The sequence below is a fragment of the Uranotaenia lowii genome, chromosome 3 (assembly GCF_029784155.1).
Source record: "Uranotaenia lowii strain MFRU-FL chromosome 3, ASM2978415v1, whole genome shotgun sequence".
In the NCBI taxonomy this organism is placed as follows: domain Eukaryota; kingdom Metazoa; phylum Arthropoda; class Insecta; order Diptera; family Culicidae; genus Uranotaenia; species Uranotaenia lowii.
This window is the reverse complement of record NC_073693.1, coordinates 46,892,793-46,909,737: the sequence shown is the minus strand read 5'-3', so window position 1 is coordinate 46,909,737 and position 16,945 is coordinate 46,892,793. Positions and strand designations below refer to the sequence as shown.

At 33.1% G+C, this 16,945-nt stretch overlaps 1 protein-coding gene across 4 annotated transcripts in view; it reads right to left on the bottom strand.

Annotated features, from left to right (window-relative positions):
• Positions 1 to 16,945, bottom strand: part of LOC129752380 (uncharacterized) — a 238,786-nt gene that overhangs the window by 20,048 nt on the left and 201,793 nt on the right. For all 4 annotated transcript variants that reach the window (XM_055748168.1, XM_055748171.1, XM_055748169.1 and 1 more), the window contains 3 exons: positions 15,973 to 16,148; positions 4,102 to 4,174; positions 2,998 to 3,900 (listed from right to left, as the gene is read on the bottom strand). In XM_055748168.1, the coding sequence (XP_055604143.1) occupies positions 2,998 to 3,900; positions 4,102 to 4,174; positions 15,973 to 16,148 (1,152 nt within the window). The remainder of the gene's footprint in view (positions 1 to 2,997; positions 3,901 to 4,101; positions 4,175 to 15,972; positions 16,149 to 16,945) is intronic.

Genomic DNA, 16,945 nt, shown 5'->3' with positions numbered 1-16,945 from the left:
AAAAAAAAAAAATTGAAAACATGAACGAAGACAAGAAGAACAATAACTCATTCATTGTTCTTTGGGACTCAGACATAAGTTCTGGCTATGGAAGTACGATTAGTGATTAGTGATTAGTGATTAGTTTACCCAAAAACTTTTTTCTGTGTGCATGCAAGCAGAAGTTTTTTTGCACGCCTAATAAGTGTTGTGCAATCAATTTGTTCGGATTAGTTTTATCCATCTTTGCTTCGATCTTGATCTTGAAACTAGACAAAAATTCTGCACACTTGCTGCACTGAAAAAGTTGTTACCTACAATTAAATCGCAAAACGGTTCAAAGAACACTACACAAACGTGAAAAATATCATCGACAAATATGGCAACGAGTCGTCCTTGGAGGATCTGCCTAGATGCGGAGGAAAACTTGGTTCCAGTCAGCCCCAGTTGAATGCTAAAGTGGAAGTGGATGATGCCAGATTGCAGCGGATTTTTAATTCCAATTCAAATATGGGAAACAGAAAAATTTGTCAAATAGTAATTCATAATTGGAAAATATGAACACAGAATGTAGATAAGATATTCATAACACATTTTCAGTTATCATTGATAAGATAAGTTTAGAAGTTTCAACAAGATCTCGATAATTTAATCGATTTAATAAGATCTCGAGTTCCCAAAGTTTAGAAAACCATGAAACTTTAAAAACAACACAAGACTTGAAATTTTTAATAAATTGAATCTCTATTAGCATTGAAAACAATTTGATAACTATCAATTGGAAAATGCGATGGTTAGTTCAGGATGTTTACTTCAGTTAGGAAAATTTCCAAATCAAAGTTCATCAGAATCAGTAGTTGGAAAAGTTGCAATTGTAATTATTGGTTTAAGATAGAAATTGTAATGTATATTCAATGAAGAATCTCAGTATAGCCGATTGGACCAATTGAAGGAACTGAAGAATTATTTTGTTCAAATTGACTTTCGCTAATTTCAATAATGATCAAAAAGCTAACAACCAATTAGTAATTTTCATACTCATACTTATGCTTATAAAGTGAGCATTCAAAATTGACCGCTTTTCTGATTTAAATTCCCATTTATTTTCAATGTTTCTCTTCAAGTTCTTCTTTTATTCAAATTTCTATAATTTCCGGTATTTACTCTGATATTGTCCGGATAAAATTTAGGAATATTTTTTTGTGAAGTCTTTCAAAAAAATTTAGGTATAAATGAATTATAAATTTCTAACAAATTATGGTAAAATTTAAATCTAAAGCACAGTAGCTTGAAATTGTACAAGACATTTGAATTAAAGAGGGAGATGTTTTTTTTGTTCTATCTATTCTGTGCTGCATGTCTCCATTGATAAGCTGATAATTAGGTACTGTAATTTGTTCAAAACTCGACAATGCTAATCCAGTCGTCGTAAAGCTTTAACATTTATTTGATGCTGAGAAGACATTTTGTGTTTAAAAAAATAATGCTTCATTCGCTGAGATCCTTAAATACCTACATTCTTTTTTAAATAAATAAGAGAACGTGATATATTAATTATTTGGGGGAGACATTAAAAATTATCCAGATTTATTCTGGCATACACATAATGAAATGTACAGTATTATTCCTCACTTCATTCTTGATTTTTTTTTCCGAATAATCACTGATTTCTTCTTTGATTTTTGCGAATTTTGTTTTAAATAACTTTCTTATCATATGCTCAGATTGTTTGGACACATATAAACATAGTCCGTATTTGCTTTGTGATTCCAAAATTTACAGCAAATCTTCAAATCATTTATCATCATCTACATATGTGTTATATAAAATCTTAGGTTTAAAATAGTTATTTATTTTTCCTTATCGAAAATCACATTTCAAATTTAGAATATAAAAGTTTTTTTTTTAAATCTGGTGTTTTATTTTATGTATTTTGTGTGCACTGATTTTTTGTCCAAAGCTGAAAATTCTGGTTTATTCGACATTTTGATTCGTGTTCGTTTTCTCGTGTTTCGAAAAAAATTACTTGAAATTTTTAGATCAGAATAAGATCATCATTTTAAATAATTTATTAAAATCTTACAGGAAATATCATTTATTTGAAACTTTGATTCTGATATATTTTGTATCGTATCAGTGAAATTTCTTTTTTTTTTGAGTTCGCGTGATGGCAATAAATAAGAAAATGGTTTTAGAAATCAATTTCCTTTTTTGTGCATTTTTATTATTGTTATTATTGCTAGCTTAATTTGAATTTCGAAATCCCCCACCCCCATGGACGGATCCTTCGCACGGGCCTGGGTCAGGACAATCTGAATAAAGGATCAAGTCTTCCTTAGTTAAGGATCAAGTCTTCTGTAAATTGAAAAATATCACAACTTTTTAGTCTAACGCAAAAGGCTTTAATTTATCTACTAGCTCATGTATCGTTCTAACTTTTGGAGCACATTAACTTGAAATTATACGCTGCCAGAAAATGCAAAAGACAGCGAGTTGCTTAATATATCCAAAAACATATGATGAAAATCAGAAAAGAAGATCAAGTATCCCCATTCTCCCCTACTAGTTTTGTAATATTTTAATGGTATTTTTAAAAGCAAATCTAATTTTTTTATATAAAGAATTCAGTTGACAATGATCGGTTACACATAGATCAAAATAGTTTTTAGTTTGAACTTAAATATTTGGATACAAAAAACAATACTTGTTTTTGAGATTAGTGTAACCTAACGTCACAAGGAATGGCAAATAAGAATCCCCTGCTACTTTAGAATCATGCACTTTCTTCAAAAAGAGCCAATCGATTGCTCTCCAAAGATGATTGAACATTTCTGTTTTGACAAGTTTGAAGCTTTAACAAATCGTTTTCTCTCAATTATCAGACATAAAAAAGTCCTTTGTTCCAGACTTAGAACCCCAAACGTTCTCAAACAATCGATTGTTTTAGCTCAAAGTGATCGATTGCAACAAATATCCAAAGGAAAGCTAGAAGAAGAAAAAAATCCATTCGCCACTTACCGGTGCCAACGACTTTATCTGGCAATTTAGCAGCCACTTCATCAATCACATCCCCTTTCTGCTGCTTGTGCTGTTCTTCTACGATATCCTCTTCGTCACTTTCTCCTTCGTCGGATTCATCTTCACCTTCCTCCATTGAATCCATTTTGTTAGTTACGCCGCCAGACCGTTCGGTGACCGCAGCAAACAACGACCGCTCCGTTGACCTTTGGCCTCCTCCCATGTTGCTGCTGCGAGAACCGGAAAATCCGCTAACCCCACCGAACCGGTCGTAATTCAACACGAAACCTTTGCTGCCGCTGTTCGGCTTCCGGTAGGGTTTTTTAGCTGTTCCTGGGTCCTGGAATTTGGCTTTTTTCCCGGAACCACGTTTACGACCGGCTGCTGTCGAATCTTCCCCAAAAATTGTGCCATTTTTAACTGCTGGAGCTAAAGCTGACACCGGTCTATACATCATGATGGGTGGCGACTGGGGGAATGTTAGTATATTTTGGGGGATGTTTTCGACCGGATTCTGGGACCGAGTCGGTTGATTTGGGGAGTGTAACACCCGCACTTGTCCCGCATCCGGTTGCTCCTGAAAGGCGGCAACAGCAGCAGCAGCAGGTGTCGATGAAGAGGAAACCACCATCGCCAATGATGGACCAGACTCATCGGAAGTTGTCCTGGTCGATGGCGAGGATGTAGAAGGAACCAGAACTGGTCCGGATGATGTCAAAGCAGCCGTGGTTCGGAACCAAGGAGATTGACTGTTTCCAGCTGCCAGAGACAGTTGTGGTTGGATCGGTTGGAAAAGTGATGTCGTTGAGGGTGGATGGTGGCTTGCACTGATGCCTCCTGATATGGTGACATCCGGCGACAGCAGCCTGGATGCGCTTAGTTCGGGTCTCGCGGGAACCGAATCTGGGAGAAAAATGAACGGGAAGGGTTTAGAGTTCGATTTTTTGGGGGTCAATAAAGATAGGTATTATAATTTGGAAGAGGATATTGGATAAAATAGTTTGTTACTTGAACGATAAAATATAAATTTCACATCAAATATATAAGGTTGAAATACAGAATGTAAATCTTTCAAAAACCTAAAGATTTTTTGATGATTCTTACCACATTGTTTCCACCAGCAAAATATCTCTCCGTCAATGCAAAGACAGATTTCGCACGGATCACTGCGCTGAACCTATAAATATAGAACAACGACAAGATTGATTTTTAGTTACAATTTAGTCTATTGGATTGGAATTAAATTAAAGCAGAATGAATAAGACAATAGAATTAAATTGAACCCTTGAAATGTTTTACACTTTACTATCGTTTTATTGAAAGCCTTGATAAATATTTTAATACTAGCTGACCCGGTGTGCCTTTCTACCCCTTTCATGGAAAAAATGAGTTCGTTAAAATTATTAAAAAAAAACAACTTTTTTTTAGTAAATTTCGACATTATTCAAGCAAACGATTTTTCATGTCATTTGAGCTTCTAGATTTTACTGAACCTCAACGTAACTTGAAGGTTTTAAGGTTGAAGGGGCCACCCTTTAGAAAAACATAAAGGAGGGATATTCATTACAATGAATAAACTATTTAAATTTAATAAAATCACCCATTTGCGAAGCGAAGGGAGTATTTAGATACAGGCAAGTTTTGTACATAATAAACGTGCCAAACTTTATGAAATTTATGACTTTATATAACACTAAGACATTGGTTTTAATAACAATTATGTCTCATTTGTTGAATATAAGAGTCTGCATTCATTAAAACAGGAAGCGTCAATCAATTCAATACTTCATCTAACTTGGTAAAAACTTATTAGTGAATGCAATAAATCTTCTCATTATGTCAAATCCTCTCCGGTCTTAAAACACACCATGTTCATCGGTTCAGTAGTTTTCAAAAATTGTTCGAATTGTGTCAAAATTTTGTTAATTTCTTATGGAAGGCCCCTTTTTTGGATTCGGAGAGGTTTGTAAGTATTATAGAAACCATTCTCGGTCTTGTAGCCAGCTTCACACCAACTTTCACGTCAATCGGTTCAATTGTTTTGGAAGTTTTTTCGAATTGTGTCAAATTTTTGTTAATTTTGTATGGGAGCACCCTCTGTTTGAATTTGGTTTGAAGGTTTGAAGAATACTAGAAACCATTCCTGATCTTGAAAACGGCGCAGTAGTATCAGAATAATTGTTTAAATTGTTTCAAATTTATATTAATTTTGTATGGGATTCCCTCCTCTTTCACTACGTCGGAGCGGTTTGAAAGTGTTTAAGAAACCGTTTCCGTCCCCAAAAGCTCTTGCAAATAAAATTTCACATTGATCTGTTCAATAATTTTCGAGTCTATAAGGAACAGACAGACAGAAATACATTCATTTTTATATATATAGAAATAGTTAAGGTACTTCAATTATTTGAACACAAACAAAATCAAGAGTTTTAAGCTCTTAAGCCATATTTTTTATGCTGAAATATAACCTACCTTGAAGTACCTAGATGTCTGTTTTGGACGCAGGAATGACTTTATCGTTTTAAATGACAATAATATTTTTTTTATTTGAGACTATAAACTAAATTTCTCAAGATACGCAATTCTCACCTTTAGAATCAGCGTGAATTATAAATTAATAAATCAATGTGCATAATTACATAAAAATTAAATTTCTTCGAAACACGTGGGCATTTTTGAAAGATTTCTACAAAATAATTGTTGCTAAAAAATTTAAAATAAAGAATGGTCCATGGTCAATTAATCACTGATATTTTGATTTTTTTCTTAAAACATAGTAAATTTTATATTGTTAAAATAGTTTTTAGAAAACCGATGATTTCTTGGGTAATCTAGGGGTTCTAAAAAGTTTCAATTTTTAAAAGTTACACTATTATTTTCGCAATTAGCTTAGCTTAGCTTAGCTTGATTAACTACTCACATCCACCTTAAACCGTTCAACCCGAAATGCATAGTTATAGAATATGGATTACTTCCTTCAAAATCAAATTATGATTACAATCAGTTCGAGTTCCACGATCGCTGGTGTGGCTCAGTAGAACAAGTTCCACATCGCCAATGGTTGCTATTCCGTGATTGACCGAGGCCATCAATTTTGTTCAGAGGTCAAATGAATGGTGCTTAGGATTAGCAACTCATTTACACTGCACAAAACTAATGCTCTCTCTTTGAACGTCAATAACGGCGCCGGCCACGTCCTAGTAGTCAATGGATAGATTGGAAAAAAAGAAAGGGATGAAAGATTTATTTTGTGCATTAGGACCGAGGTTACCTCTGCATCCTAGCAAATTAATTTTGGTCGGGACTGGGTAAAAGGAATTAATTGGGAGACACTTTTGACAAGTGTTACGGCGAACCATAAAAAATATTTTCCTTACTCCTATTAGCTCCTATTCGACGCTTCCAGTTAATGTGGAGGCATGAGGTTGTTTAGTGTAATGATGACAAAAAATAACTATTATCACTAAGTTCCTATTTTTCATGAACATTCCTACTATCTTTCTCCAACATAAATTTGTAAAAAAATAAGCCTATAGTATAACCGTAATATCCAGTGAAATATCAATTCGAAGATTTACCTTCTTTTTAATTTTTTTATATCTATATGTAAAAAATCTATCCTGAAATGCAACAAGTTTAGCGGTGATGAATGAGTGAATAATAAATTTAAAAAAAAACGTTTAACGCGATTTACTTAAAAAAAATTATATCAACAAAACCATCCCTTAACACGTTCGTCGCCACGCTCATTTTGGTAGTTTTACTAGCCGGGCCCAAAGAAATTTTCAGAGAGAGAAAGCAAAGAGGGAGAACTCTCATATTTGAAACATGTGGCGAAGCTGAGCGTTAAATCAAGTAAGAGAGCGTCACACGCTTTTTGAGGTGACGGGGCCCCCCAGGAAATACACCCGTCACCCGAATATGGGTGCCGTGGCGACGAACGTGTTAAAAAAAGTTCATCAATTCAAAATGCTCATCGTAAAATTATAGCTCTGAATTTAACTAGATGACACATTTTTAAATCTAATTTTTCTATTCAATTTTTAGTACATCGAATTTTAAATATTTTTAATTTAAACAAAATAGTCCTACATGAAACAGGGATGTGAAGGTTAGGTGGGAATATCCCTATCAATTTCCTGTTCTCTCCAAAAAGTGACGATCTCGACCTAAGCACACAATTGTAAACATACACAACGAGTTTGGCTCCTTAAAACCTCAAGTATAAGAAGCTTCAATAATAATTACAAAAAAAAAACCAAGAGTTCACAATTTTTTCCAGATGTAGTTTAAGTAATTAAGAGGTTTCCCTGGAAAAGATGCATCATCCGCGGTCGAACCGGAAAGGTTCTTTACACTATATGTTATTATATCAAAAGATTCTCAAATATCCCACAGCATATCAACAGCAACTGTTAATGTAACCGAAATCTACAAACGCAAGAAAATCGTTTTAATTCAAATTAATAATAAAAATATTTACCAAAGGTTTGAATTTTATGTTCACAATAACCGTTATTGAACTATTCTAACGAAAGAAAATAAATATCGATGCTTATCAAAAAGTGTATTTGCAACAGTTTATGCATTTTCTGCAAAAGCTCCTGAATAAATGCTATTTTAAAATAAGTTTTGCATTACATTTTAAAGAAACTATTGGTGAATTTAGCTGAGACGGCTTTCAAGTTTGCTGAGAAATTTGCCGTCAAAAATTTCAAAGTAGCAATAATACTTATTTAATTAACAACTAAGCAACTAAGTCTAAGAAATAAAGAAAAACACTTAGCTTTAAATGGATCCGGATCCTTCCCGAAGTCAACACCTGTCTCGATGATGAATCGCCCAAAACTGGTCCGAGGGTCCAGCCCAGTCCCATCTCTTGAAAAATTTTTTGGATAAAACTTATCCGTTCGTAAATTTTAACTTAACATCACTTCACTTGAGGTTAACACACCAAAAGTCACTGAATTTTAACGAAAAAATTTTTTATAAGAGTTTTACGGATAAATTTTGGAAATTTTCACTTGGGAAGAAAATTTTCGACATTTTTTCGTTACACTATTATTTTCGCAATTGATGATTAAGATAAATTTCCGGGGAGTTGAGAAGGGACGTTCGACAACATGTTTTAACGATCACCAACACATAGATATAGAACTTTTATTAATCTTGATTTTTCCTCGAAGAGAACCCATTGAATAAACATTAAGCGTACATCTTTCGAGGCTAGAATTAAACAAATGCTAAAATCAACAACTCACAGAAAGTTTACTATGTATACCGTAACCGGGATTCGATCTCATGACCGTTGGCTTAAAAGACTTGAAGGCTATCCTCCACGCCACAAGTGGCGGTCTAGAGCTTCAGGCTTAGTTGATTCCGTACGAACATCGTTTCACTGGCAACTGTGAAAATAAAATAACTATGGTGTTGTTGTTTTAATGAAAAACATATCTCGATATTTTTTTACTTTTAAAAAGGCCATCACACTAGGTTTACGGAGCCCGTCATTTTGATGGATTAGGAGTTTCATTTGGCAAATTAAAACAAAAAACCTCGAGTTTCTAGAACAAATCTTTTCTAAGTCATATTTTGCTTCGAAATTCCCATATCTATTCATAGTAAAAATGTACCTTTTAAGTTAAAGTCTGGTAAATCGGACACCCTAAGGTAGAATCGCAATAGAAAATCAGATTCAGATTTTTTTTCGTCGCATTCTTCGAACAAACGTGTAGTTTTGATTGTTCGCTATCACATTGACAATTGGATTTAGTAAGTTTCATCCATCATAATTGTTTTTATAGCAATTTAAAACAAGCTTGCAAAAAAAGCATGGATCATCTGTAATCTGGACGCATTAAAAAGGGTCTATCTCGGAGCTATATAAACGAAATAAAAATGTTTTTACTCAAAATGTAGGGTTTAAATTGCACTTTAAATGAAAAATAATGAAAAAAATATTCCGATGATGTTTTGATGAAATTTCGAACTTTTGGTCGAGTACTGCTCATTATAGTTTGGACACCCTATTCGCTGACCTCAGCGACCATTTTGTTCCACAATCTCTTCATCTCTGTTGCATCTCGAGTCGTCCTACCATTCTTCTTCATCTTCTGCTTGACAATTGCCCAAATTTTTTTTTTTTTTTTTTGATAGAGTGGAATTGAGGGCCTTTGGTCGGGTTGATGTTCTTTTCGACAAAATCCATCCATCCATCAGCGAGGAAGAATGACCCTAACGGGTTAAACTCCTATCAAAAAAGAAAAAAATATTCCTATCATTAGATTTGTGCCAAACATTCTAATTTTTTGAAATGTTTAAGGGTCCGTCTTACCCGACTTTCGTCTTTATTTAAAATTCGTGTAAAAAAATTCTTGAAATCCGATGTTAAAGTAGGTTCTAAGTTCAACGTAGGCTGACACCTACCAAGGTTTTCGAAATCACTATTTTCTTCGACAAAAATCAATCACAAACATTCCCCTGCTCGAAATATACCATTTTAGGTAAAAACTTTCGAAAAAGGATTAGACTAAACCAATAGTTCCAAAAAAGATTTCATCAAACTAAATCAATAGTTTATTTGAAAGTATTTTTTTAACATTATTGAGTGACAACTTTTATTAGACTGAATATACCGTCATCAACCCAGTTTCAGTTATGATAATCAACTTTTTGTACGTCTCGTTCGAATGGTTATCGTGGTAAGATGGTAATCGCTGGCCCACTGATGGCACGGGTTCGATTCCCATCCCGGTACTAGGTGTTAAATGTCAATCTTAAGTTGTCCACGTCATTTGCTGTTTTTTTCAATCGATTCGGAATAAGATAACTCAACTGCATTGGCAATTGTTTTATCAATTTCGAAAAAAAACATGCATTCACCTGATCAGTCCCTGAAATTTTTACCAGTTACGGTCCCTGGAGCGACAATTTGACACTCCTGACTAAAACCAATACCGGCCTTTCGTTTTTGGCAACACGCTAGAGAATTTTTGTTTGCAAAACCGAACGGTTCTTTTCATCAACTTTTTTCTTACCTGTTAATGAGAATAATCCATTGTTACTATTATTAACTCAATTTTTCATGATTTTTAAGATACATTTTAGTCATTTTTTGTTATTTTTATCATGTTTTACACTCTTTTACATTTTTTTTTGTTATGTTTGAATGTTTGTTATTTTTATCGTCATATTATTATCATATATCATTTTTTTTTAAATATCTTTACCAAACCATGTTTTTTTCTTTTTTTTTATTAGACTATGAATAATGGAAAACTGAAGTGTTTTAGGTGACTAGTGTCTGAAAACATACAGTGAGCGAAATAAGAATAGAACCACTATGTATTTTGCTTGTTAAAATATGAATGATTGTAAATCGGAAAAATTTTCTTCTGCAATTTGCTGTGAATTGTTTAACGGATAAATCAAGCATAAGTTTACTTGTTTTGGACGTAGCATTTGGCGTTGAGGACCGAAAATATGAAAAAAAAAAATGGTGCGAAATAAGAATAGTACCATTTCTGTTTTTCAACAAAAACAAGATTATTTCTAAAAATTTATTATGTAAAAGTGAATAATGATGCTTCTACGATTTATTTGAATAGATAACTGCATTTTAAGGTGTTTTCAAGAATTCCAAAAGTTGAAGAAAGTAAATAGTTTGGTAAAGAATTACAGCTCAAACATCAAATTCCTTAGTTCTAGAAGAGCATCTCTTCACTTTCACACATCATATTTTTAGAAATAATCTTATTTTTGTTGAAAAACACAAGTGGTACAATTCTTATTTCCCACCCCTTTTGGTTATTTTTGGTCTTCAACGCCAATTGCTACGTCCAAAAAAAGTAAGCTTATGCTTGATTTATCCGTTAAGCAATTCAAAAGAAATTGTTGAAGAAAATTTTGGTGATTTACAATCATTCATATTTTTACAAGCAAAACACATTCTTGTTACGCTTACTGTATATATGGGGGTTAGATAACGAGATTTCCAAAACTATAAATTTTGTAGAAATTGATTGAAAAACAAGAGAGTCAGACTCGATTCTACGTAGACTCGATTATCCGGTGTATCGATTATCCGTGATTCGATTATCCGTGTATTTTGACTCGATTATCCGTTATATTTTTTTTTTTTTTCAATTCTACTAAAGTTGAAAATCTATTCGAAACCAATAATTTTGTTCTCGTTAGGAAGAAAGTGTTATTGCAACTAAAAAAAAAGAAATCTATGTAACAAAATCATCAGTTGTATTTGGGTATTTGCTCTTGGAGCTTCAGAAATTCTCTTTAATATTCTCACGCAATTTTTGCAACCAGAATTGTTTCTCCAAAGACAAATGGCTTTGCTCTGCCTAACGCCGAGGTATCTAGAATAATCTCATTGTACTCTATCACATTGCTAGGTGAATCCTCCCTTCGTAAAGAGAGAAATAATAATAAAAAATGGTTATTAGACTTCAAAACACTCTTCACGATCTCTTCATAATTTATCACATCAAACATCTTCTTTTTGAAAAGTGTGAATATTGTAAGTTCTTAACTTTATATTTTCCCAAAATTTGATCTGTTTTTTTAATCTTTGAAATTCAAGTGCTAAATTCCAATTATGTTCAGTTATGCTTTGATCTAGATTTGAATTACTCTAAATGTCAATGTAAAAGCCAAAAAGCAACCAAAGCAAAGAGGTTAGACTCTCTTCCCTTTCAACCATCCAACCATACGGATATAATAAAAAGTTTTCTAAACATCGTGGTTTACTTAGAATGAAAGAAGTCAGTTTTTTTAACAATAACAACAATAAAATTCGGTTCAATCAATTCAATCATTCCAACAATGTTTGATGAATTGATATTAGTAGCCTCCTGATAACGACCAGCAGAATATCGTCCTCGTCGTGGAAATCTGCCTTTCTGTAAAGCAATTATCCTAATTTCTAAACAGAAGATCTCTAAAACAATGATCGATGTTTACTCTTGGCTTGGGCTCGAACTCACGGACATCGGCTCAGAGAGCAACTGACTTGCCAACTGAGTTATATTTCAAGCCCATATTTAATATTGCCTTTTTTCTTGGCGCCGATAGTTTGTGTATTGACACCAATGCGTAGGAGTATTTTTCACAAAAGTCCACTTTCGTGTGCATTGAAAATCTAACATTTGGACATTATTTTTCTTTAATGTTTTTGTTAGAGAAGCATTAAATACCATTTTTCTTATTCAGAAATAATAAAATAATTTTTGCGAGGAACGCAGAATCGAGTCCGGCATGTACAGCGGTTTTAAGCGAGGAGTGTCAAATTTATACTCAAGGTCTGATTAGGAAGTTCTTTTCCTGGGCTTTCGGGGTGCGTCCATAAAAAATGTAGTGATGCTAAATTAAAGATTTTAAGAGTTCATTGAGGATCCCCCAAGAATATTTTTTTATTTGGATGCACCCGATTAAAGTTACAAGCCACCAAACTTCCAATATTGTCATATTGACATTTAATAGTGGATTAGAGTTAAGATTTCAAATCATGATTTCGTTTTCAGACTGTTACTTTTTTAATGAAACCTTAATTGAGGTTTTGAATCTTGATATCTGGACTATTAACAAATCTGAACTAATGTTTGGTATTGTATTCTCTATACCTCAAGCTTTGTCACCTAATCGAAAATTGAGGTTTCTTCTTGAATCTGAGTGCTGGATTATGAAATCTCAATCAGCATTCCCTATCACCATGCAGATTAAATTTATGTAATACATACTTTGTGTAATTTTTGTAAAGTGTAGATTATAAAAGTGTATCGTTTTCATTATTATTATTTTAATATTTTTGTCTGAAATAGATACCGGGAACATCTTGTTTCTTAGAAAAAATTAACATATTTAGTTTTTCAATTAAATGACGAACTAAATAAAGACAAAATTTATCTATAAATTTTATTTGAGGTGGCTGACCAAAATTTTCGCAATTTTTGTACACGATGATATAAGACTCGTCATAAAATATTCTGTGCCCAATGAACAGCTTTTATGCATTTAATAGGCTTAAAGGTGCCTAAAATAATAAGTTTTGGTATGGCCTTGAAATCTAGAACCGGCACACTGAGTGTTACCATTTCGATTAATTTCGAATATTTAATTTTAAACTGACATACTTGCACATTTCAAATAACAAAATGTTTTATTGCATAATAAATACCTAAAGAAGTCACAAATAATGGTCATTTAATGGTCATTTAATTTAAGCTTTGGAAATGTATCTATTTTATAATCCATTCAAACATTTGTTGTGAAATCGTGTGATCTTCGGATATACCGTCAACTGGGGCAACATTCAACATTTTTCAACTTCAATGGCTTCTAAAATCTTAATTTCCACAGGTAATCATACCTCTTGTACATCAAATGTTTTAATGTTGATGGGATACCAAATTGACGTAGTCAGAAAAATTATTGGTTTCACTAGTTATTTTTGAATTTTCAAAAACATTGCGATTTTCACCCTACTAAAGCTTAGTTCTTTTAGAAATGGGACTGTTACGAATGCGTGTATCTCAAAAACCTTTCGTTTGATCTAAATACTTTCTATGAAGAAAATGAAGGTAATCTTATGATAATTCATGAAAAAATTTGAAAAAAAATATTTATCGTTTTTTTGTAAGAATAAATTCTACTTTATTCTTGCTACCTCCCTTCGGCCAGCGCACACTTTTTTCGGTCATGATAATGATCAGTTTTTCAATCTAATACTTCGTCTAATCTGTATTTTAGGTGGCTACATCCCCCTCCTTCAATTTCTGATACTTTTCGGACCAAAACTTCTCTTTTAAAAGAAACTGAGGCCACTGTTTCAAAATTAACAAATTTGATTATTTTTGAGCCACTTTTTGTGCGTTTTTAATGGAATTTCTGCTGGCAAAATCTGGCAATAACGAAGTAAAACCATGAGGAGATTAAACTTAAAGTATAATCGGTTAGTATAGATCGTAGGTTGCGAAGGTACATAAAAGATTACTTTTTTTAGGCTTTTGAAAAGAGTGAAAATCATAGTTTTCGTTTTGAAAATTGTTGTTTTTTTCCACAGGAGCAGAATTCTGGCAAATCATTATATTTTATACAAAATAACCAGCAAATACATACTTTAATATACTCGGGACCTTGCCACGAGAAGACGTGGTATAGGATTCTAACGCTGGAATTTGTTTAAAATAGGGTATTTCATAAGTTTTGTCGTTCATCAGAAATCGTCTGTCCCATAGCCTCGGAACCAGATATACAGCTTAAGAGCTGTGGATCTAGCGAAAAATTTTGTTTGAGGTTAGGTTTGAATGACTCATTAAGAGGCAACACTTTCAGCCTATCGGAGAAATTTTTTTTTTGGAAATTTCAGCGATCTACCCTTAGTTTTTCGCTTATTGAAAATTAAAAATGCTGGTATGAGACTTGACTTCCCTGATGACCCTTAGCCGAAGTTGCCGATCATATGCTTCACTCGAATGGTTGATTTGAACTTTGTGGACATTTTTGACAGTATTTCCATACTTTTCCACCACTCACACACAGTAGTTCTTCGAATAATCAACGGTTTTGTCGGCTATCAATTTGATAATGATGGATTTTGAATGAAATTGTGCAAAATTATTTTTTTCTTTTTCTCTTGCATCGTAAATATCTCAAAAAAGCGTAAATTTTAAATTTTGAAAAAAATAGGTCGGATAGTACTTTTTACAGGCAACAAAATGCTGTCAAAATTTTGAATGTCCGATTACTAGTAAACGAGTTATTAGCAAAAGAAAGTGTCCCATTTCTAAAAGAACTAAGCTTTAAGTAAAACAGTTAAGTTGCAACAAACTCTGTAACCAATGAAAACTCAAATGAAAACGTTTTAAAATATATAGTATTTGATACATTTGTGATGTCATAACGCATAAAGCAATTAATTTATGTAATTTTTGGTTTTGTTCGAATTAAACTTTACATTTTTTCTGTCAAAAATGTTTTTAAGAAAAAAGTGTAAATCTGCTGCATACATTTAGGGGCAAAAATACTACAAAATATTCTATTAGCTTAAATCATGAAAATAAATCTAAATTTGCATGTTGTTGTATTTCGCTCCGGACAGGTAACTGAATGATAAAAATATATTTTTTTTTTAAATTTGATGACTGTCCGAAAAATATTTTTACACCAACAGTGTTGGTATAGGATAATGAAACCAATATACAAAGTTTGTAGGTGATATCATTGAGCCAATCAGTCATACTGGGTAAAGTTTTTTACATCATCGAAAAATGTAAAAATTTGTACATCTATTGCTCGATTTTTAAATTTTTTAAACGAATCAAAAACTTTCAAAAACTTTTTCACGATTTTAAAAAGTCTGTCATCATCAATTTGTTATCATCATTCAATGATAACTTTATTACCTACAGTATATCGAAATAAAAATTGAACGATTGAGTCATTTTGAGGCAATTTTATGCTAGACAACTTTGGCAAAGATAGTAACACTTCTATATACATCAGTCGCGATGTCAGTTGAATTCCTTTTATTTAAATTTTAAAAGACATACTTCTTTTCACCAGCTTCTAACTATTTTACCCCAAAAATTACGATGACTGTCGTTTTAAAAAATTTCTGCAGAAAATCCTTCAAAGAATTTATAAATTTTCATAGAAAACATCAGTATGCTCAGTTGAAGAAAAGAAAGAAAATGATGTTGATTTTCAAAAAAAAATTATTAATATTAACATAGTTGACAAAGTTGAGAGTATAAAATTCCGCGAAATATAATAGATGAGTTTTGAACCAAAATAAATCCTCGAAAATTAAAAAACCACCCCAAATTAAATCAGTCTATTGCAGCTATGTATAAAACACAATTTTAATTTTGTCCACAAAAACGGCTATCAATCAGATTGCCACTTCAGCGTTTGACCTGTAGTACCTAAGCCTAGGATGTCAATCAAAGTCACTCGACCTACCTTCTGTCCATGGTCGTACCGGTAGTTGTCCACGGTACAACTTTCGGCCTTCTGCACCTCACCCTGGTCCTCATCGTTCATGATGTCCGACAGCAGACCCTGGTCGTAGCGAGCTTCCGTCTGTTCCGCATCCAAATCGATACTGTTCCGGAAGCCGATTTCATACTTCATGGGTACTGTAGGGAAAAATTTGGGAAAAAAAGGAAAACGCTATTAGTTCGAGGAACGATCCGTACCAGACAACCCAGACAGCTAGCCAACTCTTGGGCCAGCTTTTTTTTTTCTGGGGACAAGAAAAATTGGCAAATGTTCAAATTTTCAAGAGATTACACCACCCAGCTCTCATTTTTCCTTCACCATTCATTGATAGAACAGTACCACAGCCAGACTCCCCCGGGGGGAAAGTTTCAAAACTATTAGAGCTCTGTCTGCTGAGGAGGCGTTTCGGATTCGGCAAGATATATGGAGCAATCATTTATCATCTCCACTTCTGCCAGCTAGCCAGCCAGCAAACCGAAAAGGCTGGAATGATGCTTTTGCAAGCAACAACTTTCGCAGGCACAATGGAAAAATAGTACCACTTCTGTTAATTTTGTGCCGAAGATGGCAACAATTGTTCATTAATCATAAATGTCAAGCATATGGAATGGGTTCCTATTTTTAAAGTCGATAGTGAATTATGTTTTAGCAAACGATTTGACTCATTTTCATAAAATATTTTTTTTATAAAATCACTTCGACTTGGAAAACTTTTGCATATAAAAATTAATTTAAAAAAAAAGAAAATATTTTGAAATATTTTTTATAGAATTTTACAATTAATCAATGTGAAATATCCCATCCAGTGACATGATTCACAGCTTCAAACCATGCCAAGCAGTGTTAGTTGAAAAAAATGCTGAGTTGAGCAACAAAATAAACGGAACGACAAATTTTCTGTGAACGATAAGACGTAATCGAATTATGTTCGTTT